General features: G+C 39.3%; 1 protein-coding gene across 3 annotated transcripts in view; it reads left to right on the forward strand.

Annotated features, from left to right (window-relative positions):
* Nucleotides 1-1,093: 1,093 nt before the first annotated feature.
* LOC149821517 (arginyl-tRNA--protein transferase 2-like) overlaps nucleotides 1,094-27,983 on the forward strand; it is a 45,771-nt gene continuing 18,881 nt past the window's right edge. The window contains exons 1-5 of one of the 3 annotated variants that reach the window (XM_089983326.1): nucleotides 1,106-1,573; nucleotides 3,005-3,043; nucleotides 19,783-19,933; nucleotides 20,160-20,731; nucleotides 20,975-21,281. In XM_089983326.1, coding sequence (XP_089839452.1) covers nucleotides 1,441-1,573; nucleotides 3,005-3,043; nucleotides 19,783-19,933; nucleotides 20,160-20,731; nucleotides 20,975-21,281 — 1,202 coding nt within the window. In that variant the 5' untranslated portion in view covers nucleotides 1,106-1,440. Of the gene's footprint in view, nucleotides 1,574-3,004; nucleotides 3,044-19,782; nucleotides 19,934-20,159; nucleotides 21,282-27,983 lie in introns of all 3 variants that reach the window. The other 2 variants (XM_089983325.1, XM_089983324.1) reach the window with 2 other exon arrangements.

Genomic DNA, 27,983 nt, shown 5'->3' on the forward strand with positions numbered 1-27,983 from the left:
CGGATCGGCGAGGAGGTCGGTGCAAGGCTAGAGCTTGATCAGATCCGGGTTTTTTTTTTCGCTGCAGAGGAGGTCTGTACAGGGCTAGAGCGCGATCAGATCTCGTTTTTATAACTGCAGAGGAGGTTGGTGCAGGGCTGGAGCGTGATTAGATCAGTTTTTTTTTGTTTTGCTCAAGAAGGTCGGTGCAGGGCTCCAGCGCACGATCAAATATGATTTTTTTTTTTGCAAAGGGGGTCCAGTCGAGATCGAGTTCTACTCTGCTGTTTTTTTTTCGCTGCAGAGAGGGAGGGAGGGATGGAAGAGGTCGAGAGAGAGAGAGGGAGGGCGATGGTTGCTCCGACGCGGAAAGAGGCGCTGGTTGCTCCGATGCGAAAAGGGGCGTCAATATAGAGGTTTGGCGGGCGATGGTGGCTCTGGCAAGGAACGATATGGCCGGCGCGGAAAGATGTGGCTCCGGCGAGGAACGATCAAGGTGCTAGATCTATACCATTTTTTAAATAATTTAATTATAAAAAAATAACATTTTATGTTTTTTTAAAATTAAATCAAATGAGAAAAGATTAGAAACTTAAAGGCACATGTGGAAGTGAGAAAGACGTAGGAAAAGTGATACAAAATGAAAAATTTATACCATTTTTTCTACTCTTCCAAACAAAATTTCTAAAAAGTACACTTTTTGATATAAAACATTCCTCCACCAGGAAGAGAAATGTTTTCAAAAAAATTTTGTGAACCCTCTCTCCATCTTACCACGATCACCACCCATCACCATCACCGCACCACCATCATCCACCTCCCGAAAAGCAGTCCTCTCCATGATTTTTCAACATTCATCTTACCACTATCACCTACCTCGCAAAAAACCACACTGAAAAAGCTTCGTCCCCACCACCCCACGATGATTTTTCACCACCACACCTACCTTTAGAAAAACTGCCTTTCACACCATCTATCACCACCCGCCATCACCCACCTCCCGGAAAACGATGCCGAATAAGCTTCATCACTACCCACCCACCAATGACCACCTCTCTCGAAAAACTGGGTACCACCACCCCCTCCTCCTTTCTATCATTTTTTAAAGATTTTTTATTTATTTTTCTCATGCTACCTACACAAGTGAAGATTTTTTATTTTAGAAAATATATCATATTAAAACTTCTCGTAGACAAAAGTTTCTTTTCCTGCACGTTTTTCTTGCTTCCAAACGTGCCCTTAGAAAGGGATGCATCGTAGGGTTGATCAGTGTCATTGAGGAAAAGAAGAGGAAGAGCTTGAGAGGGGAGGTGGTGTTGTCGAGATCGCCCTCTCTCTCTCTCTCATGGTTGGTTTTATTGTTGCACGAACTCAATCTTATGGAACCCTAGCGATCCTTCCAGCGGAAGACGAAAGGGAACAGGACGGAAAGCGGATGATTTTCGCACCTTTTGGTGGAAAATGGAAGGACGGGCAGACCATGGCGCCAGCAGCAGCAGCAGAGGCGCAGGGGAGAGCGTCATCACCGACTACGGCCGGCGCAAGAGCTCCTGCGGTTATTGCAAATCCGGCGGGAAGACCAGCATCGCTCACGGTAACCCCTTTCTTCTTCTTTTCCCTTTTTTTCTAGGGTTTTCGTTTCTTTGCTGCGACGAGTTTCTTGGCGTTCCGTCTGGCACGATTTGTTGGTGTTCTTGTTTTAGTCACGATTGGTCGATTAGGTTGAATTCTTGTATCTGATTGATCAATAGGTCTGCTTTATGCTGATCTCGCCTTTCATTTTGGATTATGAGATTCATTATTTGCTTAAACTCAACATTTGATCACGATTTTAAGGTGCTCAGAGAATTGTACCACATTCTCAATCGTTCAAAATGCTCGATTTTCAAATATTTACTGTAAATCATGTTATCGTTGCTTGTTTATAGATCATGTTCTCTTATTCGATCCGGGGATTATGCGGCACTAATATTACCGAGTTCCTTTTGTTGGGGTGATTCAGCTAACAGTCAGCAAAAGATTCATTTCCCTTTTTTCATCTCTTTAAAAAAAATTCAATTAATTACAGATACAGTGCTTCCCTGGTATGGTTTCTAGTCAGCTTTATGATGATATCAGATCTAGAAGCTCATGGAGGCTAAAAATCGCAAGGAAATTTCAGTTTATGGATTAGTAAAGTTTACACTGATTTAACTAGAATTTATGTGAATCATATAATCTCATAGTTATTTGATTTTTTCTGGAAACAACTGCAAGAATATGAATAACGAATATGAAGAAGGCCCCTTATGGTCCAATTCTTTCGAGCAGTCAATTAGTTATTATCTAGCAACAACTTTTTTTCCCTGGTTTCTTACGTGAGTTGATTTACTTGTGATCAGCTGCATCTGCATCAGCCTTGTATATCACCACGTTAACTCATGCGTTCTCTTTCTTATGAAATAGTGAAACTCAGATGCCACTTGACTTTTCTATTTTGCTTGATATAAGTTGTGGATGATTAGCTGTTCTCTTGCCCTGGAAATTCCATTGACTGAATGGCTAATGATGTCTTTTCTTGGTTTTGGTTTCTTCCAGCTTGTTTATGGGTTAGCTGGTTTATAACTCATGCATTCTCTTTCTTATGAGATAATGAAACTCAGATGCCGCTTGACATTTCTATTTTACTTGATATAAGTTGTGGATGATTAGCTGTTCTCTTACCCTGGAAATTTCATTGACTGAATGGCTAATGATATCTTTTCTTGGTTTTGGTTTCTTCCAGCTTGTTTATGGGTTAGCTGGTTTAAGAAGATTCTCTTTTTATAATTTCATCTTGATCACTATTGCTCAGAGCACTTATTGTTCTGAGTCCAAGTGATTCCAATTTGACTTGGTTCAATCAGTTACTTGCTACACTTGGAAATGTACACCCATGGCACTTGGAGTTGTATGATTGGTGCATTACACCAACTATTGATGGTTACTTTTGATATGTGTTGTTCTTTCTTAGTTGACACACTTTATTTGTCATTTATTTCCTCAGGTTTATGGGCTCACAGCATCACAGTGGATGATTACCAAGGTGTGCCTTTGTCCGAGAAATTACTGACATTGCGATTAATGTTTTTCCAAAGATATTTTTTTTAGATTTCTACTAAATTTCAGTAAACTGTACTGGATGCTGTTGTGGTTTGCTATTTGGTTTGCATGCTAAATAGGGATGAAATGGGATGGACTCAGTAGGTTGTGTATCTGAAATATGATCAGAAGTAATGTTCATCTTGCCTTTCAAAAAAAAAAAAAATTTAATGCCTTTTAAAAAAGAAGAAGGTTCATCTTCCTGTTCAGGTTGGACCTGGTTGAGCTGGTTTATTTCTTTTTTATTCAGGTTGGCCGTGGATTAACCCTTAATTGATATGAGTATAGGATGTTGGTTCTGAATTTTGATCATAGTGACTAATGCTTCCTAATGGGAATTTATAGTTGACAAGTTTTCTTTATTTGGTTCAAAGGGAAGTTCTTTAATTTTTTTTTGGGAAACTTTTGTGCAAATAAAAAAAAAACTGCTGGGCTACGTCACACGGATACTCCATTTTGACTGCCGTCACATATCCCTTTATATACAAGTCATACTGGAAACTTCATAAGAATGGCTGTATCCCCGTATCTGCAGTCGTATCCCTGTGACATAGCTGCTGGGCATACAGCATGAGCAAAGACACAAAAATTTGAAAATTTAAACTAAAATAGTTAAGTACAGAAATTTCAACCACCATGTGATGTCTATATCTTTTAAACTTCAAAGCATACATAAAACAATGCTTAGAATCTAATACTTTTGTGTAAGACATCACACAAAACGGTAAAGGTGAATTTTCAGAATAGAACCATCATCTATGATGATGGTGCTAATCACCTATCATCAACATTCTTGATAGCCTGTTTTGTCATTATACTTGATCATGGATGAAGTCTCACTTTTTGTATTATCTTCATTATGTTTGGAATCCTCTCTGATCTTCTGAAGGTGATTTTTCTGTAGATGTCCCCACTCGAAGGGAGTTGATTGAGATAATTAACTGTTCTTTTTTTTTTCAACTTAGTCTAGAAAACAGAAAACTGTATGAAATAACACTAACTTATTAGAGGAAAACTTGTAAAAATTAACAAAGATTTTTACTTGGTTTACAAAAAAGCTTACTAAACTGGACGCTGCATGAGCATTGTCTATACCAAGTGTTGGAATCTCAGAGAACCTTTGACATAAATTAAAATGATATATACCTCGAAATTGAACTGATTTAGAGATCAAGGATGTTAGCACTGTAAAAGTATCTCTAACAAGATACTATAATCAAGACCCAATGTTCTTGATGGAAGACAAGTGCACACATGCACAATAAGAACACAAAGAACACTTGTGCACAAAAGCACAAATCAACCAATCTCACAAATGCACTAGAAAAATGAAAAGGAGCTTTATTGAATGCTTGGGCTTTGACCCAAAGCGATGAAAAAATACAAAAGAGGGGGCAATTTATAGAGCTCTTAGTGGTTCTTGGAGGGGCTCCACATGTAGTCGTTGGAGCCCCTCCAACGGTCACAAATGTGACCGTTGGAGAGGCCCAAAGACTATATGTGCCCCCCCCCCAAGGTACACAAAGTACAAATCTTAAAAAAGAAAAAGAAAAGAAATAAAAAATACAAAATACAAAATACAAACATATTCAAGAAGATGAATATGCGTAAAAAGAGACAACAACAACAACAACAACAACTACGCCTTCATCCCAAAACAATTGGGGAATATGCGTAAAAAGAGAAAAAGACTGAAATACCCTTACAACGAATATATATATATATAATCGGTAGATACATATACATATATATAATATATGTACATGTATTACCTCATATGTCATATATATAAAATATATATTAGATTACACTATTTGATTACATAATTTAACACCCCCCCTCAAACTTAGGGCAAGATGACCGAAAGTTTGTCAAGGAGGAAATTGAACCGCGGAGCACACAAAGCTTTGGTGAAGAAATCTGCCAACTGATATTCTGATGTTACATATGGAAGATCTATAACTCTTTTCAGATACGCTTCCCGAACATAGTGACAATCCATCTCAATGTATTTAGTCCACTCATGAAAAGTATGATTTTTGACAATGTATATTGCACTTTTGTTATCACAGCTTGGTGGGCCCTTCTATTGTGATTCCCATGTCTTCTAAAAGCTGATGAATCCATACAATTTTCATGGTAGTAGTCGCCATGACACGATATTCAGCTTCTGTTAAGGACAGAGACACTTTTTGTTGCTTCTTACATCTCCATGAGATCAACGAGTTTCTTAAAAACACATAAAACCAGTGGTGGAGTGACAGTTATTTGGGTCACCTCCCCAGTCAGAGTCAGTATAAGCAATTAATTTTAATTCATAAGAAGAGGATAAAAATACTTCCTTATTTAATGTACCCTTTATGTATCTTACGATCCGCAGAATTGCACTCATGTGAACCGATGTTGGTGCATGTTGAAATTGACTTGCAGTATTAACTGCATGAGAAATATCTAATCTAGTAATACTCAGATACATCAATGATCCTACAAGTTGTCTATAAGGGGTAGGATCAGATAGAGGAATACCATCATCAATCTTCATTTCGGCTCCTACTATAGCAGGAGTTTCACAAACCTTATCATCCGTAATACCTGACCTGTCAATAATCTCAGAGGCAAGTTTAGTTTGAGATAAAAAGTACCATCTATGAGAGTATGCTACTTCAATACCCAAAAAATAAGTTAGAAATCCCAAATCGGACATTTCAAATTTATCCTTCAAAATTGATTTTATGCTTTTAACCCCTTTAGGATCACTTTCGGTTATAAGCATATCATCCACATATAAAAGCAGAATGACAATCCCTGCATTGGTTTTTCTAACAAATAAGGCAGTGTCAGTGAAACAGGATGAAAAACCATTTTCTAACATTACGAAGTTAAACCTATTATACCAAGCCTTGCGGGCTTGTTTTAAACTATAAAGTGCTTTGCGAAGGCGAAGCACTTTCCCTTTGGGAGTCTCTATTCTTGGTGGAGCATCCATATATACTTCTTAATTCAGATCACCATTTAGGAAGGTGTTTTTAACATCCATTTGATATATGTTCCATTTGTTGATTGAGGCAACAGTGATGAGACATCGGACAGTGACCATACGGGCTATAGGGGCAAACGTTTCTTAATAGTCAATCCTATATTCTTGACTATATTCCTTTGCTACTAATCAAACCTTATATCTCTCAAGGGATCCATTACTCTTAGTTTTTACCTTAAATACCCATCTACATCCTATTGCTTTCTTACCTTTAGTAAGATCTTGAAACTACCACGTTTTGGCTCTTCTTAGAGCACCAAGTTCATTCTTCATAGCTTCTACCCATTCAAAATATTTTCGTGCTTCCTCAAAATTTTTAGGTTCTACGTAAGAATGAATGACATTAAGACAGACCCTATATTTAGGTGAAAAAGAGTCATATGAGATAAACCTAGAGGGAGCTTTCCTAGGTCTTTCGGTTCTTTGCAAGTTCTCCTCTCTTGGAGAGACAGTCCTACTGGTGTCATCATATCTTTCAAGAGCACTTCTGAAGGTGTTTTTATCTCTATGAACATAGGTGATGGGATCTCTAGATGTTCCCTCATCGATATGTTGATGTGGAGGGGAGAGCAATGGGGTGATAGTTTCCTTGATTTCATTATCACTTGAGTCATTTTGAGTTGACTCATCATCACTTGTATCATCATCTTTAGCTAACATTTCAAATAGAAAAGAATAATCCACATTCGCATTATGAGTCTTAAGACTTTCGAAACCACTAAGATTTTTCAAAAAACTCATATTTCTGGATACATATAATTTGTCATTTCTAACATCATAACATCTAAAACCCTTTTGGGTTTCCGAATAACCAAGAAAGGCACAAGGAATGGCCTTTGGAGAAAGCTTATCATTTTTATCCGTAAGGACAAAACATTTACAAAAAAAAATCCTTAACCTGCTTTAGTCAGGTTCCTTCTCGTATAATTTTTCAAAAGGAGAAATTTTGTTCAAATTCTTTGATGGAAGTCTATTTATGAGATAGACCGAAGTAAGGGCTGCCTCAGCCCAGAGGTTTTTTGGAATGTTTTGTGAAATAAGCAAAGTTCGAGTTATTTCAATAATATGCCTATGCTTTCGTTCGGCTAATCCGTTTTGTTGAGGAGTTTTTGGGCAATATTTTTGATGGAGAATATCACAACTTTTAAGATAATTCTTGAATTCATTTGAGAGGTATTCTCCTCCGGAGTCGGATCTAAGAATTTTTAAGTTTCCATTGAATTGATTTAAAATCATCATATGAAAAGTTTTAAAAGTCGAAAAAACTTCATGTTTATGTTTGAGAAAATATATCCAACAAAACCTAGTGTAATCATAAAAAAAAGTCACATAATATGAGAATCCTCCTTTAGATATCACAGGAGCCTGACCCCATATATCGAAATGAACGATTTCAAAAGGTTTTATTGTAAACATGGATCTTTGATAAAAGGGTAAACTTTTCATTTTCTCAAGAATACATTCATTACATACAAAATCTTCTTTACAAAGGTGTTTAACAAAAGGTAAATATGAAATTTTAACAATGTTGGGATGTCCAAGTCTCTTATGCCATTACATGAATATCCTTATTTTGGACAACATTACAAAATTGATTCTTGGGAACTTGGAGAGAGTCAACATAGTAGAGATCTCCTCTCCTAGAGCCTTCCCCAATCAATCTCTTAGACCGACGATCTTGTATCCAACATTTTATCAAAAGAGAATTTTATATCGCAACCATGGTCCGAGAGTTGAGAAACCGAAAGCAAGTTCAAATTTAGTTTTGGTATAAATCTAATTTTTGGAATAAAGAAATCTTGTTTTTCGAAATTGCCTATTCCTTTAATTTCAAGAGATGTTCCATCCGCCGTTGAGACAAAAGATGGAAAAGAGTTTTTAGAATATTCAGAAAGAGAACAAACACTTGGAGTCATATGAAATGATGCACCGGAATCTAAAAGCCAAGATATCTTACCAGGGGGGTGAAGAGGATGTCATAGCGGCTCCGAAAGTTCCTCCGTTGAGAAGAGGTTGAAGAGCATCCATAATTTGTTGTAAAGAGAGAGACCCATTGGAAGAGGATGACCGTTCTTCCGGTTGAGATGTGGTAGCCATTGCAAGCAATTTCTTCCATTTTGGGCAAATAGGTTTGATATGCCTCGGTTCTTTACAAAAATGACAAGTTAGTTTGCTATAGTCTCTTTTTTCATTTTGCCCGTTTCCTTTTTTATTTTGATTCTTGAAGTGAGGAGGTTTGTAAGTTCTCACATTATTACCCGGTCTTGAAAAAACATTCACTCCTTCACTTTCTTCTTAAATAGAAGAGGTAGCAAGGATGCTAGGTTTGCTCTTAATAATACCCATACGGGTTTCTTTCCCACTCAATTTAGTGATAACATCTTCAATGGAGGGAGACATGAGAGAAGAAAGAAGAAAGAAGAAAGAAGAAAGAAGAAAGAAGAAAGAAGAAAGAAGAGAAGACTGAATTTGTTCAAATTCGGGTCTAAGGCCATTTAGGAAGTTAAAAAACCGATCTTCCTCAAGTTGCTTGTGTCTAAGCTCGATAGCTTCACCACTCCATTTGGGTTCAAGCATAACAAGCTCGTCCTAAATGAAAGACAATTCGGCAAAGTATTCTCGAATAGTCATCTCATTTTGTTGTAGGGTTAATGCCCTCTTTTGAAGGTAGTACTTGTGCGATAAATCTCTTGATGTGTACATTTTTTCAAGATATAGCCAAGCTTCATAAGCTTTCTTGAATTTGATGATGTTGGCATTGATCTTAGTTTCAACGGATGAGAAAAACTATGATAAGATCTTGAAATTTTTCATTTCCCATTCGTCATGTTTCTTTGAATAATCTTTAAGAGCTCTTTGCCTTTCTTCTCCTTCAAGAATCTTTATATCTCATTTTTTTATAATAGTAATTTTTTGTTCGGGTTCTGGTATCGAACCTTGAACATACCCCCAAAGCCCCTTCCCTTTAATATGGGCTTCCATATTACCGGCCCAAACATGATAGTTCGAGCCATTGAGTTTAAACCCGAGGGAGAAGTGAGAGTCTTTTTTCGCCCATTAGAGAGGATAAAAGTAAAAAAGGAACACACACCTCAATAAATTTTTAAATCTCTCTTGACAAAAAAGACTTCTAAAATATTGGCCGAAGAAAATGATCCACTCCAATCTCCAATGTCTTGAAGGCACGTTTTTTGAGGCACCCAAGAAAGTGGAGAATGCACGCTTTTTTCTTCTTCAACCAAGCTCTGATACCATGTAAAAGTATCTCTAACAATAACAAGATACTATAATCAAGACCCAATGTTCTTGATGAAGGACAAGTGCACACATGCACAATAAGAACACAAAGAAGACTTCTGCACAAAAGCACAAATCAACCAATCTCACAAATGCACTAGAAAAATGAATAGGAGCTTTATTGAGTGCTTGGGCTTTGACCCAAAGCCATGAAAAAATACAAAAGAGAGGGGGCAATTTATAGAGCTCTTAATGGTTCTTGGAGGGGCTCCACATGTAGTCGTTGGAGGGGCAACCGTCACAAATGTGACTGTTGGAGGGGCCCAACGACTATATGTGCCCCCCCAAGGTACACAAAGTACAAATCTTAAAAAAGAAAAAAGAAAAGAAATAAAAAATACAAAATACAAAATACAAACATATTCAAGAAGATGAATATGCTTAAAAAGAGAAAAAAACTGAAATACCCTTACGACTAATATATACTTTATATATATAATCGGTAGATACATATACATATATATAATATATGTATATATATTACTTTATATATATAAAATATATATTGGATTACACTATTTGATTACATAATTTAACAAGCACATGGTCATCATGCTTGGTCAAACTTTGTCTCTTGTATTGATTGTATTAGATGATGGCTTCTGTGGATTTATGTTTGAGAATGAACAAATCATTTTGCGTTAATTGTTATTATTGTATCATATAGCTAATTTAGGATTTTGTATGAAAGGCTTTTTAAAACCCTAATAGAAACATGATAGGCCCTTTCCATTCCTTCTCTCCTTATGTGAATATCGATGGTTACCATGCACTATAGACCAAACTATTGTAATAGGTCATATAATTCATATTATATATATATATGTATTTTTTGTTATTCTTCTTTTGTAATAGGTCATGCCCTCTAGGGGCATTTAGGTCTTTTCACATTTTGTGATAGGTCTTCCCATTAAGGGCAGTTTTGTACTTTTATCTTATATATATATATATATTCTTGTTTCTAGCTGTTGGGACGGCTAGTCCAACTAGCCTTCTTGCCTCCTCCTATTTAAATGGGATCCCTCCCATTATGTAAGTGTAACGTTCCTAAAAAATCCATCATTTTAAAACTTTTCCAAAACCCAAATTTTTGAGAAAATTTAAAATTTTTTATTTGTTACAATACATGACTCCCGAGAGTAATGTGTCAACGAGTTCATCTACGACCACGTTCCAACCGTTTCAAATATTGGACGACCCGTTTGAGCACAAACGAGAGCGTATATTAGCCTCCCAATATCATATACAGTACGAAATCATACTTAGACACAACTTGATTGAGGTTATTACTTTAAAAAAAACACATATAAAAATACGGAAGACAAAATTTATTTATGGGTTAAGACAATTGAGGAGTTACGTAAAAGTTTGAGGTTTACAAACATATTTGTAATTATTACATAAAAGAAATGACATCATCCACAAGAAAATCTCATTCAAAAGTATTTACAAGTTTTAAAGGAGTAATGATCCAGAACAGTAAAGTTTAATATTTTACAACCCTTTAAAATGTAAACAAAGTTTGGATCCCCCATGTAATATTGTAGAACATTAACAACATGCCTGTAGGAAACCCAAAACCAAACTTGAAGAATATAAATCAAGTTTGTAATGGTACAACTAAAGTGTGATTCTCATCATTTATAAAATGATGGTTCAAGGGAATCCACAACAACATTCATTCACATAACATTCATTCATTAACATCTATGACATTCATTCATTCATTTACATTCATGACATTCATTTATATCCGATTCATTCACATAAATGAATAATAATCAAGTACTTCATGTATAATTGCGTAATGTAAGTAGGTCAAATCCCATTTGACTATGTCCAACGTGAAACACACATGTAATAAACTGATTTTTTTTTAAGCTTGGATCCGGACCCGACCCGGACCCGAAAGGGAGGCACCGCCTCCCGTGTCTTTTGAAGACAACGAGGCAGGGGTTCAGAGAGAACCCCCGCCCCCCTTCTTCCTCTCTCAGTCTCTCTCCCCCTCAGCGCCTCTTCCCCCTCTCGTCTCTCGGTCTCTCTTCCCCGACCGACTCTCTCTCCCTCACTGTCTCTCGTTCTCTCTTCCCTTCTCCCTTCGACGCCGCCGCCACCTGCGACCTCCCTCCGGCGTCGTTGCTGCCGGCCATCTCCTTCCCTCTCTGTGCTGCGAAGGCTCCGACGACCCCAGGTACGCTTCCACCTCCCCTCTTTTCTCTTCCTTCCGCCTCCTCTTCCACTTCTTCTTCTCGGTGTGGGGTCGACCGACAGGGGGGCAGCGCCCCCTGCCGTCGCCTCTCATCGGCAGGGGGTTACCCCCTGCCTTTCTCAAGATCGGCCGACGGGAGGGGGGGGGGGAGCTGAGCCCCCTGTCGTCGGCAAGGGGACTCCCCCCAGCCTCTCTCTCTTTGGGTCGATTGACAGGGGGGCAGAGCCCCCTGTCGTCGCCATTCGCCGGCAGGGGGCTCCGCCCCCTGTCACTCACTGTGTCGGCAGGGGGGCTCCGCCCCCTGTCACTCATTGTGTCGGCAGGGGGCTCCGCCCCCTGTCACTTGCTGAGAAGGCAGGGGGCTTCGCTTCCTCTGTCCCTCTTGTTTTGCCGGCAGGGAGCGAAGCTCCCTGTGTCGGCCCACCCTTTCGGCAGGGGCTTCTGCCCCTTGCCTTTTTGTGGGTTTTTTCGGCAGGGGCGGAGCCCCTGCCTCTTCGTGGTTCTTCCGGCAGAGGAGGGGCTTGCCCCCCTCCTCTCTGTTCTCCTGTTACGGCATAGGAGGGGCTCGCCTCCCCTCCTCTCTGTTTCCTCTGTCAAGGCAGGGGAGGGGCCGAGCCCTCCTCCCTGCCTACTGTTACGATAGAGGAGGGGCTCGCCTCCCCCTCCTCTCTGTTCCCTCTCTTCGGCAGGGGAGGGGTCGAGCCCCTCCTCCCTCCTCCTTGCTCCCTATCATGGCAGGGGAGGGGCTGAGCCCCCTCCCTGCTTCGTGTTATGTCAGGGGAGGTGCTGAGCCCCCTCCCTGCTCTTTGTGTTGGTAGGGGAGGGGCTGAGCCCTCTCCCTGCTCGTTGTTTTGACGGGGGAGGGGGTCGAGCCCCTCCCTGCTCCTTGTTGCGACCGGGGAGGGGGCCGAACCCTCCCTGTGCCTCTTTTCTCGTTAGGCAGGGGCATCGCCCTTTCCTTCGTTGTTTTTCGGTAGGCCGGGGCAAGCCCCCTCGCCTTTCTCTGGCATCAGGCGGGCCTCCGTTTGTTGTTGACAGGCAGGGGCTTTGACCCTGCCTCTCTTCTGCTTTGTCAGGCAGGGGCGCAACCCTGCCTGCCCTCGCTTTATGAGGGCAGGGGTGCACCCCCCTGCCTCCTCGGAGTCCATTGACAGCAAGTCAGTAGGGGCTCGCAGCCCCTGCCCCTGCTTCTTGCGCTTATAGCAGGTGCGCATGTGCACGATGCCCCTGCCTCTGCTTCCCTTACGTCAGGACGACGATAGTACCCCTGACTTTCTATTTTGGTATTAGCTTGCTAAGATCGTTACTTTTGCAGTTCGTACGATGGACCCTGCTCGCGCTCCGTGACCCGAGCCGCCAATCGCGTACATCCGCGGACGACAGCAAGCTTGCAACTCTCAAAGGTAGGGGAAGATTGCACAAAAGACTTGGACAATTGAATTGAGTTCAATTAACTAAAAAGAACAATTAAATAAATATATATGCATATATATATATCATATATATTTATACGAGTACGCATTTAACTCAAGGACGCGGTTTCGCGATCCTTGTCCTTTACTTTGCCGTTGCGCATCGCGCACAGGTTTTGTGTTGCACTCCTGTTTACAGTTCCTTTATTTTGCCGTTGCGTATCGTGCAAAGGTTCTGCGTTGCACTCCTGCTTACAGTTTTTACTTGTCGTCACGCGTTGTGCGAGGGTTTGCGTTGCACTTCTGCTTACCGCCTTTACTTTGCCGTTGCGCCTAGGCTCTTGCTTTTGCATATGTGTTGGTATTGCCTTGCTTTTGCAGATGACGTGCAGGTTTTTGCTCTTTGCGTATGCCTTAAAGGCATCCTCGTGGAGGATGCAAGAGACATCTATCACTCACTCTTGCGACAAGAGTTCAGTTGGGAGCTGGCGATACACCTCCGTTTAAGGAGAGGGATACCTCACAAGGATCCTGGCTCTTCGTGTGCGCAGTCCTGCAGAGTCGACTTGAGATTTTAGGGAGCTGCGCAAAGGCATCAAAGACTGCTCCAAATCGAAGCATTTGGAAGGATGTGACTGGCCGGTTCTGCTCGCCCTTTTTGGCATATCTCGGGTGATCCCGAATTGGGGGTTCGAGCGAACTTCTTAGCGGGTGTCCTGTTGAGAAACTCGTATCCCGTCTATCGAGGCCGGTATCGAGTCATGCGAGGCATGTAGATACCCCGATAGCGGATGTGATTCGAGATAGTCACATGTATAATGTTGGCACAAGGTACTGCGGTTTCAAAAGATAGAGTAAAGTTGATAAACTTTACATCTTTGTGAAACACTCCTGTTAAGGCTTCTATTGAGGAGCTATACCCCCTTCATCCTAGAGTACTTGTAGTCGTGCACGACACGTCTAGTACTGCGATGATCGGATGAGACGGTCGTGCGACCTCGAACAACGCTAAATGCAGAATGCTGTAATCACATAAATGACCTCACATTCGCCTTCACAGGCAAAATGCTCGAGTGGTTTAAACACCACAGCATAGAATGGGTCGTTAGTTAAGCAACCCCTAACGCACCCGTTCGGTTCTGGTTGTCTGTCAAGGGAGAGGACAGATCGGTACAAAAACTCCAATGGACAGGTTGTTAACAACCACCCCACGGGCAAAGATCCGGCCTCCCCAGTCATTGGAGTTAGGGGATAGGGGCTACACAAGTTAGCTCAACACTTCTGCAAAAGTTGGATGCATCCGTGGCACTGCTTTTCAGCCTCTGGGGAATCCTCTCTCGGCTAATGCCGTCCCCTTTGGAGCGGACTCAACTAGCTATTCGGGTTATTGAAAATACATAGAATAACATACGCCCGAACTAGTCTCAGTTGTTTCTACGTTTTGCCTGCGCGTACCCACATGCCAGTAATTATCGAAACATAAGGTCTGTTCACACTGGTCGTGGGTCGTGAGATTCGCTTGCACTACTGATTCGCTTGCACTACTGCTTCACTTGCACTACTGCTTCGCTTGCACTACTAATTCGCTTGCTTGCTCGATAGTTCAATATGCTACTTGTCGAACTGTGCACGCCTGTCAAGGCGTTACTCTAGCTGGTTAAACTGCTTACGCAGTTCTTTGCTGTGTAATAAGGAGTTTCTCATACTAGTTAAATGCTTATAATAATAGCATTATACCAGTTGCTACATATTAGCATGTGACTTGCTTTATCCCTTGGTCGAACCGTTTGGTGCTTATTGTAGCGTAGCACTTGTTGGCTTGCATCTCATATGATTGATGTGATTGCATACAACTCGTAATCTACGAACTGGTGGCAACTAGGATTGATGTGGCCGCTTGTCTTATAAGCTGCTTACATATTGTGATATAACTGTTGCCGTATGATTGCTTATGAATGGCTTGTGATGTAATGGTTTATGCCTTACAATTAATTTAATTACTTGTCGATGGTCTGAGCCATTTTATGGTAATTATATGTTTTACGAGCATTATTATGAGTGTTTGTCTTATTCAGTTGTTTTGTTTGGCTGACGGGTAAAGTTAGTTACCCTTCGCCCATAGAATCAACTGAATTGCCATATCTGCGCGTTCTCATGTGTCGTTTACACATGCTTTGAGGGCCTATTTGAGGATTGCAATATTCCTTGTGGCAATCATACGATGCGTAGGATTATATGCTTCTGCGTGGAGTGATACGATGCATATTGCTGATATACATGCTTGTGCCCATATTGTGGCTACTGACATCGAGAGCAGTCAACTGTTTGGAGCAGTCGATTGTATAGATGCGTGTATCACCGAGTAGGGTGTTTGTCGAGCACCTGATCTCCAAAGGATTATCTGCGAGGGCGTGTATGATCAAGACCAGGTACCCAGCTAGAGTGGTAGATTCTCTGTGAGGATGTACACTGTCCACGAACGGGTAGCCGCGAAGACGGTAAACTCCTGTGAGGAAGTGTATGGTCCAAGACCAGGTATACCATCTAGGGCGGAATTCCTTGTGAGGTTATACATTTCCCAGACCAGGTGATCCGGCGTTGATCTTGTTGTTTGTATTAGTGGCTATCGACCCTGAGAGCGGTCATTTGTGTTGATGCGTGTATCACAATGAATTTCATTGGATATGTCATTTGTTGAGGACCTGCTTCCCAAAGGGTTCGCTGTGGGGGTATATATGATCAAGATCAGGTGACCCGGCTAGAGCGGTAAAATCTTTGTGAGGATGTACATTGTCCATGAACGGGTAGCCTCAAAGACGGTGAACTCCTGTGAGGAAGTGTATGGTCCAAGACCGAGTATACCCTCTAGGGCGGTAATTCCTTGTCAGGTCGTATATCTCCCGGACCGAGCGATCCGATGTGGATCTTGTGTTTTTGCTTACCACAGAAAGTTATGGTGAGTTGTGACGATCTTCTGCGATTGTTTGTGATAGCCAACTATGAATTCATAGTTTCGGCTTTCTGTTTCAGCATGATTACATGCATGACTCATATGTGAGAATCAGATCGTTAGCGATTTGAGTTAGTGATTATGTTTTAGACCTTCTACGGAAGGGTGAGCTTTTCTGAGGAAGTATGACGCCTTAGTGCGTCATAACCGGTGACTGTTGGCCGCGTAAGGCCTTGAGAGATGGGAATAGATTAAGGTTGTTCAGGACAAAGCGTTTGTTAGAAGTCGTGAGAGCGACCAACGATGTCCTGATACTGTTTTAGTGCAGAGACCTCGTTTTAAGAACGAGAACAAGCTAGTTGTATGGTGGTTCACAGTCTACGATCAATTGAATCGTATGCTGTGTTTGTCAGTTGAACTGCTTACTTGCCTTGAACTGCTTACTGTTTGCCCTGCTTACGCGCTTGCATTCCTTACTCGCTTGCACTGCTTATTCGCTTGTACTGCTTACGTGTTTGCACTATTCACCTGCTTGCATTGCTTACCTGTTTAACTGCATATCTACTTTAAACTGCGTAGCCTACTGAATTAAATGTTCTTAATTCAGTTTCCTGTTAGTCTCTCTTGTGCACCTACTAGTTTTTCGCAAAACTAACCCATTTTATGGGTGCAGGTGATGTTTAGGTACTCTACGGGCGATGGCGCGATTGCAAGATGACTTCAAGACTTCTTCTTCCTGCTCTTAGCTCGCGTTCTGGACGCTTGGGTTTGTATCGGATTTCCCTTAGGATATTCGAATTTTTGTGCGTTTTGGTTCTTTTAGCTAACGTGCCCAAAGTTGTCAGCTTGCCTTATGATTTATCAAAGAAAAATCTTCCGCTGATTTCATAAACCAACTCTGAAGGAAAGAGATATTTCTAGTCTCTTGCTTGTTTTTCTAAAAAGGTTCGCAAGTTTGAAATTTGGGGCGTTACAACACATGCTTTTCAAACAAGTCAGAACACAAGAGTCCGCCTCAACATAGCATATGCATTTAGCGTATGACAAACAGGTTAAAATCCTATTCGACCATTTCAACATACTTTATACGCCCATGCTTTTCAAGTAAACAAGACATACTAGTCTATGAAAAATGAAAGCATTCACATTCTTTTTTCAAAAAGAGTATACACATGTCAATCCCATGACTATGATATGCATTCATACATTTATGTAATCATTAGTTCCGTTCTTAGGACCATTTATGCACTTTTGCATTTTTTTTCTTGTGGAGAATATGTCATTTCGCTTGACCTTTCGTGTGTGTCTCACACACATATGCACCTCAGATGCATCTATCAAGTCCGTGACTTGAATCATTAGGTCAAACACATGACCCTATACATGTCTTTTTTATTCACATGTTCTAAAGTCCTAAACCCTGGCTTCCAAACGTCAACGAGAGTAGGTAGAATTTATTAAATCTCCATCTTCCCTCCCATATCCAGCTCCCAAACAGAGCCTTAATGGTGATCCATCTTTCGGGCAATGGTTACATAGGAATCTCCTTCTTTCATTCATTTTATCTTGTAAAAGATTGTTGTCATAACACGGTATAGTGAACAAGCTAGCATATGAATATTTTATTCTTATGTATCAGTAAAAGGCTCAAAAGTGGTCAAGCAGCTACCACTTTTCATATATATATATATATATATGTGTGTGTGTATGGGTTAATATTGTCTACTAATGAAGGTACAATACTAATGAGCTAGAAATCATAGGTTCAAGTTGTATCGACTCAATCTAACCACATAGATGTGATCTGCATGGTTTGTTTAGTAAAAAACTTGTTTTGAATCATGTAATTATGACAAGTAATTAAGTTTTTAAAGGGGTAAAAAAACTAACAGTACGTAAACATTAGAAAATTCTACATTTCTACGTTCTATATGTTTATGCACATGTTAAAAGTGATTCTACGAATCTAATGCATTGTTTCTCTTGATTACTTTAAACCCATCTAGTACAATAGAGGGTATAGTCATACATAAACAATTATAAAATATTTATTATTCTATGTATTTTATTTTTCTATCCTATGGCTTAACTGGGTCTATCTCAGATGGTCAATCCTGCAATGCAGCGATTGAGAGATGGACACAGAATCCTCCTATCGGCCTATGCCTGTGTACGGCGCCCGAGCTAAAAACAAAAGGAAACATCTTCCCTTACTCTGCAGAGTTTTTGACCCTACCCTGTGGATCCCCGATATGCGCCTCCCCTTAACCTCCATGGGGTGGGGACGAGGCATACGTAGTCCTATAACATCTCAAAATACCCTACGAGGTTTGTACCAGAGTTACCGGAAGCTTCTTAGGTAGGTGGGAAGTTCGCTTCCCGGAAACTCGCTTTGGAAGCGAGATACTCCTCGCTTCAGAAACTTCATGGGAATCTCGATTCCCCCACGCTTCTTCTATGCTTCCCACACACATGGTCTATGCTTCTTACATGCTTTTCTCACGTTTCTTTTCATGTATTTTCTCTCACGCTTTCACTCACTTTCCATGTACTTTCTTTAAATTAGTAACCATCATTGTTAGATTTTAACAAAAATTTAACTCTTTTACTGAAAAATCATGAAATATAAGAATGGACAATTTTATTTTAGTTTTTATTTGTTTCTTGTTCGATTCCTATTCAATTACCATATTGCTTCATTTTTTTTAATATTTCACTTTTAAATTGATACTTCGCTTCCCGCTTCCTATAAATTTTAAAATGCCTCCCTTCTCGCTTCCGCTTCCCGTATCGTTTCCTGCTTCTGCTTCCTAGTTTGACAACCTTGGTTTGTACCACATTTCCCTCTTCGAGGAATACATGAAATCGGGATAGACTCAGTCATCTCTGAGAGTCCGGCTTCATCGACGCCTCATTTGAACCCGTGGTCCTTGGGTTATCTTTTCATTAAAGTCATAGATTACATTCTTTTGCCATTTTCTCACGTGATAACCCTCTCATGCCCTTTTGGATGATACAAAGCTTATTCAAATATGCTTTGATGCATAATACATGTCATGATTCATTCATGCCCCGTGCATGAATTATTCCATTTAAATTCATATGCATGATACATTCATTGCATACATGACATACTTCATACACACACATTTGCATAAACAATCAATTTAGCCATGCATTCATATCAATCACTTAACATTCATTTCAAACATGCATTGTGAAGATGAAGAAGGTGAACATTCATTTCATGGCTAAATTGATGTTGCGTGATTGATATGGGTTTTTCTTAAGTGAATAAATTATTATTTTTATATATTTTGTGCTCTCTTGAGTGTTATTTGTAAGCTATTGTGAAGTGAGCCCTTGTGGCCTTGTGTTTGCCCATTAGTGGCTTGTGTATTGCCCTAGTGGCTTTGTGCTAGTGCTCGTATTTGAGGCTTCATTCAACTATGAGTCATAAGAGAATTGCTTATTACGCACATCAAGTTGCGCTGCTGCTGCTCTACTGACAGATGAGTGCCATTCAGTTATCTGTTCTGCATAGCAGATATATTTGCAGTTCGTATATGTGTAACATGAGCTTTGTTTATTGTTTTGTTTTTGTTCAGTTTCTGATGTTTCTCTTTGTAGTGTAATTTCTTAGGTTCCTCTATTTGTTGGTGAGGTTTGTTTATCGAATGTGCAACACATGTTCTTATTGATTTAAATAGCATTGGTTTATGTTCAGATTATTTAGCTGTTCCTGCCTGTCTTAATATTTATGCATACATGTATACAGAACTTCTTGATCGTGGATGGAGGAGATCTGGCTCATTTCTTTACAAACCTGACATGGAAAGAACTTGCTGCCCTTCGTACACTATCCGTCTTAAGGTAGATGACTTTTCTCCCTCCAAAGAGCAAGTTCGTGTATCTAGACGAATGCAAAGGTAACTTCTCCATATGTCTCACACTTTTGCTAAGTACACATGGACGTCGTCTTCTGTTCCCCAACATTGTCTGCATTTTATATTAGGATAAGCGTAATTTACATGATAAATTAAAGAACATGCTTACTTGAAGAACATGCTTACATTCATATATTGAATTTGGATACTGACCATCTTGCTTGTGAAGTTTCTTGAGAATCTCATGCTGGAAGCAATCAACATTCAGGTTCTTAGATGACACATTTTGCTTAAAGAAGACAGATTTGGGGAAGGACCAATCAAGTACATCTAAAACTGCATCCACTGATTGTAGCAATCACTTTCCAAATGAATGGGCTTCAGATACATTGATGAAAGAATCTTCCACTGATACTTGTGGAGTTACACATGAGTCGGATCAGCATGAAAGGGATTTATCTGTTAAGATTGATAAGGCTGTTAGCGAATGCATCAAATTTGGTATTTTACCTTCTACAGTGAACTTTCCACGGGCTTGTTTTAAGAAGGTGGCACCAAAGATCAAGAAGAAGCTGCAGGACATTGCTAGAGATTTGTTGTACACTAGCAGTATTGCTTTTCAGATAGCAGCAGTTATGAAACGGTCATTATCAGTAGAAAAAGAATTTTCACCTACTTATATAGCAGAAAAGCTGGCCCAATCAATGGATCGGCAAGGTGAACTTTCTAGCCTGTCAGTCCTAGCATGCAATGGCCACCTAAACTTTTACTCAGAAAGAAAGCAAGCTGCTTCAGAAGAAGCACCATCCACCATGGATACTTCGATTCAATCTCTTAGAGGTAATGTAGCTCATGCCAAGCGAAAGTGCCTTGTCAATGACAAAGGGCTGGCTCATTGTAAAAAGCAAAGACTTGAGATTCGCATGAACAAATCAAGTTTTGATCCTGAGGAATTTGCTCTTTATAGACGGTATCAAACTAAGGTTCATAATGATAAGCCAGATCATTTAAATGAATCTTCTTATAGAAGATTTTTGGTGGAAACTCCTCTCATTTTTGTTCCACCTTCTGGTGATGGCACAGTTCCACCTTGTGGGTTTGGTTCTTTTCATCAACAGTATTTGATTGATGGGAAGCTTGTTGCAGTTGGTGTGGTGGATGTTCTTACAAAATGCCTGTCTAGCAAATATTTATTCTGGGACCCAGACTTTGCCTTTTTGTCACTTGGTAAGTATTCAGCTCTGCGGGAAATTAATTGGGTCAAGGAGGCACAGATCCACTGTCCCAGCATGCAGTACTATTATCTTGGATATTACATTCACACCTGCAGTAAAATGAGATATAAGGCATCATACTCTCCATCAGAGCTTCTATGCCCTCTTCGTTATCAGTAAGTGTTCATCTTTTGGCCCCAATTTAGTTGCATGTGTAACCATACTTGCATATGGTACGGATTTGCTATGGCTCTCTTGTTGGTTTTTTCTAGATAAGCATTTTCCTTTCAATTGAAGGTTGGAGCTTGATATATATTTTAGATTTGCATCGTTTGAAAATAGTGACAATTTGCATATGAAAGTAAGGTTTTGGATTAAGGGTGGGGCAATGAACCGAGCTTCTTGCAAGAAGTTCAGCTGAGCCAGCTGAACCTTGTTTATTTCGTAAACAAGCCACCCTTGAGCATGTACAGAATTTCAATAAGTTGATCCCGGTTCTGAATGGGATCTGATAGCCTCGGCTAATAAATGGTAGGGTTTGTTATATAAGTGTTGAGAGTGGTTATGGCTTATATATGAGACATAACTACTTTTAACGATGCATCCTTTCACTGTTTCACTTTAAATGCAAAATGCAAAGTGCAAAATGCAAAATGCAAAATGCAAAATGCAAAATGCAAAGAAAAAAGAAGTATATATAGGCTCAGCTTGGCTCAAGCTCTGCTTGATCTTGAGCTCTGTACAAGCTGTACTGGGTCGAGCTCTATGTCACAGACATGTTAGAATGCACAACATCAAAACGTGATACCAGACATTCCATAACATTTTATGCATACTGTTGTTAAAATGTATCTCTCTTTATGTAAATATTTACATATATATATAAAGAGAGATACATATACATATATACATCACGTATATATGTATATGTATCTATCTATATATATATATGTAAATATATATGTTTTCTTTTTTCTGTAAAACCCGAAAGGGTATTTTAGTCATTTCTCTCCATTTTGCGCATATTCATAATTATGAATATGCTGTAATTCTTTTTCCTTTTTTACTTTTCTTTTTTTCTTTTCCCTTTTTTGTCGTTTTCTTCTTTATTTCTTTGTTGACTCAAAGTCAACCTTGGAGGGCTCAACACTAGCTGTTGAGCCTCTCCAACGGTTAGAATTCTAACCGTTGGAGGGGCTCCAACAACTAGTGGAGCCCCTCCAAGGCTCCTTTTCTCTCTTATAAATAGGGGAGTTCCCCCTTTGTAAACTTCACTTCTTGGAGCTTTTGTTCTCCAAGCCTCTCAATAAAATTCTTTATATTTTGTATGCCTTTGTGCATTTGAGTTTCTTTATTGTACCTTTGTGTACATTTGTTCTAAGTGTTCTTGTGCTTTTGTGCACATTGGTGGTGTTGTGCTCATCGCACTCTTTATCTCATTTTTTGAGATATTTTCACATGGTATCAGAGCTAGGTTTAAAGGAAAAGAAGATCGTGCTCTTATTTCTCTTCGTTGGAATACCTCGTAAAGCGTGCCATTGAGTTGTGGTGGTGGAAGTGAAGACTCGGCTCTTCATTCTATATTTTGCAAGCTTCCTACATCAAGAAGGGACTCATTTCGCTTTGTGGTACGCATTTATTCCTCTTTGTATCCTCTCTAATGGGCGAAAAAGATTCGCACTTCTCTCTTGGCTTCAAATTGAATGGAACGAATTATCATGTATGGGTCGGGAATATGGAGGCCCATATAAAAGGAAATGGACTTTGGGGATATGTTCAAGGAACTATTCCCGAACCCGTACCAAAAATTACTACTCTTGACAAAGGGGAGATCAAGGTTCTTGGGGGAGAAGAAAGAGAAAAGGCTTTTGAAGATTACAATAAGAAGCATGAAGAATGGGAAATGAAAAACTACAAAATTCTCTCATGGTTCTTCTCTTCGGTTGAGACCAAAATTAATGCCAATATTCTAAAGTTCAAAAAGGCATGTCAAGTATGGGAATATCTTGAAAGAATGTATACTTCAAGAGATTTGTCCCATAAGTACTATCTCCAAAAGAAGACCTTAACCCTTCAACAAGGAGAAATGTCCGTTAGAGAGTATTTCGCCGAGTTATCCACTATTTGGGATGAGCTTGCCCTCCAAGAACCTAAATGGAGCGGTGAGGCTATTGAATTGAGGGCCAAACAACTAGAAGAGGATCATTTCTTTAACTTTTTAAATGGGCTTAGACCCGAGTTTGAACAAACTAGATCCTCTCTCTTATCTTCTTTCTCTTCCCCTCCTTTGGAAGATGTTCTTACCAAATTAAGTGGAGAAGAAACTAGATTGGGAATGAATAAAACCAATCTAAGTGTGTTGGCCGTTCCCTCTAAAGATGAGGATGAGGGTGCTTATGCCGTCTCAAGACCGGGGAATAATGTTAAAACCTATAAACCCCCTCATTTTAACAAAAATCAAGGAGGAAGAGAAAATGGTGGGCATTATGGAAGGAGAGATTATAGTAAGATCATATGCCATTTTTGCAAAGAACCGGGTCACATTAAACCGGTATGCCCTAAATGAAAGAAGATGGTGGCTATGTCTACTACTTTCCAATCAACCAAGGAGGAAGGTCCTTCTACTTCCAATCATGCTACTTTGGCTCTCAATCAAATCATGGAAGCTCTTCAACCACTCCTCAAGGGATCCGTTTCCGGAGCCGCCATGACCACCTTCTCTCCTCCCGGTAAGACTCTTTGGCTCTTAGACTCGGGTGCATCCTTTCATATGACTCCAAATGTTTTGTCACTTTCTAAATACTCAAAAAATTTGTCACCCTCTTTTGTCTCCACCGCGGATGGGGCTTCTCTTGAAATAAAAGGAATTGGTGATTTTGAAAGACAATGTTTTTTTATTCCAAAAGTTAGATTTATACCAAAACTAAATTTAAATTTGCTTTCCGTCTCTCAACTATCGGATCATGGGTGTGATATCAAATTCTCATCAAATAAATGTTGGATACAAGATCGCCGGTCCGGGAAGTTGATTGGGGAAGGCTCTAGGAAGGGAGATCTTTATCTCATGGAATTTCTTCAAATTCCAAAAACCTCTTTTTGTAATGTTGCCCAACATAAGGATATAAATGTTTGGCATAAACGCCTTGGGCATCCAAATATTGTCAAGCTTTCATATTTACATTTTGCTAAAATCTTATGTAAAGACAATTTCAATTGTAATGATTGCATTCTTGGTAAAATGAGAAGCTTACCTTTTGGACAAAGAACTATGTTTTCAACCAAACCTTTCGAAATTGTGCATTCGGATGTATGGGGACCGACACCCGTTGTGTCTAAGGGAGGTTTTTCATATTATGTTATTTATGTGGATGATTTTTCAAGGTATAGTTGGATATACTTCCTCAAACATAAACATGAGGTTTTCTCTACTTTCAAGATCTTTCACATGTTAATACAAAATCAATTCAATAGTAAATTACAAATTTTTAGAACAGACTCCGGGGGAGAATATCTCTCAAATGATTTCAAAAGTTATATTGAAAATAATGGGATTGTTCATCAAAGGTCTTGTCCCAAAACTCCCCAACAAAATGGGTTGGCCGAACGAAAACATAGACACATAATTGAAACTACAAGAACTTTGTTAATTTCTCAAAAAATTCCAAAAAGATTTTGGGCCGAAGCGGCTCTTGCATCGGTTTATCTCATCAACCGACTTCCATCCAAAAACTTGAACCAAATATCTCCATATGAAATCTTGTATAAAAAAGAACCCGACTACAATAGGTTAAGAATTTTTGGTTGTAAATGTTTTGTTCTCACCGATAAGAATGATAAATTATCTCCCAAAGCTATTCCTTGTGCTTTTTTAGGATATTCGGAAACCCAAAAAGGTTTTAGGTGTTATGATATTAAAAATGATAAACTATATGTTTCAAGAAATGTAACCTTTTTAGAAAACATAAGTGGTTTTGAAGAACACAAAACTCATGAAGATAATGCCGATTATTCTTTTTTGTTTGAACTATTATCTAGAAATGAAGATTTTAGCGATGATGAATTAAAAGAGAATGAGGATATAAGTGAATGTATTCCTCAAACCATTCATGATGAAGAAGAAATGATAAATGAACCAATTACCTATACTCATAGAGATAAAAGCACTTTTAGAAGTGCAATAGAGAAATATAGTGATCTTAGTGAATCTTCCAACAACTCTCGAAGAACTGAAAGATCTAGGAGAAATCCTTCTAGATTTATATCCTATGAGTCTTTTTCTCCAAAACATAGGGCATGTCTTAGTGCCATTCACTCATACCAAGAACCTAGAAATTTTAAAGAAGCTACGGAAATGATTGAATGGAGGGATGCCATGGACAACGAACTTAGAGCCCTCAACAAAGCCAAAACATGGGTTTTTCAATGTCTTCCAGAAGGAAAGAAAACAATAGGATGTAGATGGGTTTTTAAAGTCAAAACCAAGAGTGATGACACTCTTGAAAGATATAAAGCCCGTCTTGTCGCAAAAGGATATAGTCAAGAATACGACATCGATTACGAAGAAACCTTTGCTCCTGTTGCACGAATGGTTACTGTAAGGTGTTTGATCACCATTGCATCTATTAAAAAATGGAATATTTACCAAATGGATGTTAAAAATGCATTTCTAAATGGGGATCTTAATGAAGAAGTCTACATGGATGCTCCTCCTGGTATGAACATACCAAAGGGGAAAGTCCTTCGTTTGCAAAAAGCGCTTTATGGTTTAAAACAAGCCCCTAAGGCTTGGTATGATCGATTTAATGATGTAATGGTTCAAAATGGTTTTTCCTCATGCTACACTGACACTGCTCTGTTTGTCAAAAAGTCTGATGCAGGAATTGTGATTTTACTATTATATGTTGATGATATGTTGATAACAGGTAGTGACATAAAAGGCATCAGAAACATTAAAACCACTTTAAAAGAAAGGTTTGAAATGTCAGACCTGTGGTATCTGACTTACTTTCTTGGTATTGAGGTAGCCTACTCTCATAGAGGCTATTTTTTGTCTCAAACTAAACTTGCCTGTGAGATTCTTGACAGATCAGGTATTACTGATGATAAAATCTGTGAGACCCCTGAAATTGTGGGATAAAAAATGAAGATCGATGATGGGAAACCTTTGGAGGATCCTACTCCCTACCGGCAACTTGTGGGATCTCTAATGTATCTTAGCATCACAAGGCCGGACATCTTTCATGCCGTGCATACTGCAAGCCAATTTCAGCATGCTCCTACATCCGTTCATATGAGTGCCGTTCTCCGAGTTGTCAGATACTTAAAGGGAACTTTAAACAAGGGAGTTTTTCTTTCCTCTTCTTCTGAGTTGAATTTAATTGCATATACTGACTCTGATTGGGGAGGTGACCCAAATAACCGTCACTCCACTACAGGCTTTTGTATTTTTTTAGGTGAATCCCTGATCTCATGGAGATGTAAGAAGCAACAGAAGGTGTCTCTATCATCCACCGAAGCAGAATATCGAGCCATGGCATCTACAACTATGGAGATTGTCTGGATTCATCAGTTGCTGCAAGACATGGGGATTCCAATTCAAGAACCCACAAAGTTATGTTGTGATAATAAGAGTGCAATCTATATTGCCAAGAACCACGTTTCATGAGCGGACAAAGCATATTGAGATGGACTGTCATTATGTCCGTGAGGCATATCTACAAAAAGTCATCGATCTTCCTTATGTGACGTCAGAATATCAGTTGGCAGATTTCTTCACCAAGGCGCTTTGCTCCCCAAGATTCAACTTTCTCCTTAGCAAACTTTCGGTCATTGTGCCCTAAGTTTGAGGGAGGGTGTTAAAATGTATCTCTCTTTATGTAAATATTTACATATATATATAAAGAGAGATACATATACATATATACATCACGTATATATGTATATGTATCTATCTATATATATATATATGTAAATATATATGTTTTCTTTTTTCTGTAAAACCCGAAAGGGTATTTTAGTCATTTCTCTCCATTTTGCGCATATTTATAATTATGAATATGCTGTAATTCTTTTTCCTTTTTTACTTTTCTTTTTTTCTTTTTTCTTTTCCCTTTTTTGTCTTTTTCTTCTTTATTTCTTTGTTGACTCAAAGTCAACCTTGGAGGGCTCAACACTAGCTGTTGAGCCTCTCCAACGGTTAGAATTCTAACCGTTGGAGGGGCTCCAACAGCTAGTGGAGCCCCTCCAAGGCTCCTTTTCTCTCTTATAAATAGGGGAGTTCCCCCTTTGTAAACTTCACTTCTTGGAGCTTTTGTTCTCCAAGCCTCTCAATAAAATTCTTTATATTTTGTATGCCTTTGTGCATTTGAGTTTCTTTATTGTACCTTTGTGTACATTTGTTCTAAGTGTTCTTGTGCTTTTGTGCACATTGGTGGTGTTGTGCTCATCGCACTCTTTATCTCATTTTTTGAGATATTTTCACAACTGTCAAACCTGTCTTAGATGCAATCTACGCTATATGATATATCCCTACTTTTCTTTATGATCTTGATTTTTATATTGTAGATATTTCCAAATTTTCACTGTGTGCATTTCAATGTTTAACTTATGTGTATGATTTAATGTTTATTAACCATTGTGATTATATGTATGTGTGTGTGTGTCTATATATATAGGTTCCACCCAATGTTATGAAAAGCGTTGTGGCGTAGCGCTCCACCAAAAACTGAAGCGACACGTAAGCCTCAGAATTTTTTTCTTTAACTTAAAAAAACCTTTAAAAATATCTACAAATACAAATAAACAATAGAAATGCTTTATTGATAAAGTATCAATCAATAAGAAACAGAAAATTGCAAATATAAATACTTAAATAGTTT

This window comes from Nuphar pumila, chromosome 12 (genome assembly GCF_984573655.1).
Source record: "Nuphar pumila chromosome 12, dmNupPumi1.hap1.1, whole genome shotgun sequence".
NCBI lineage: Eukaryota > Viridiplantae > Streptophyta > Magnoliopsida > Nymphaeales > Nymphaeaceae > Nuphar > Nuphar pumila.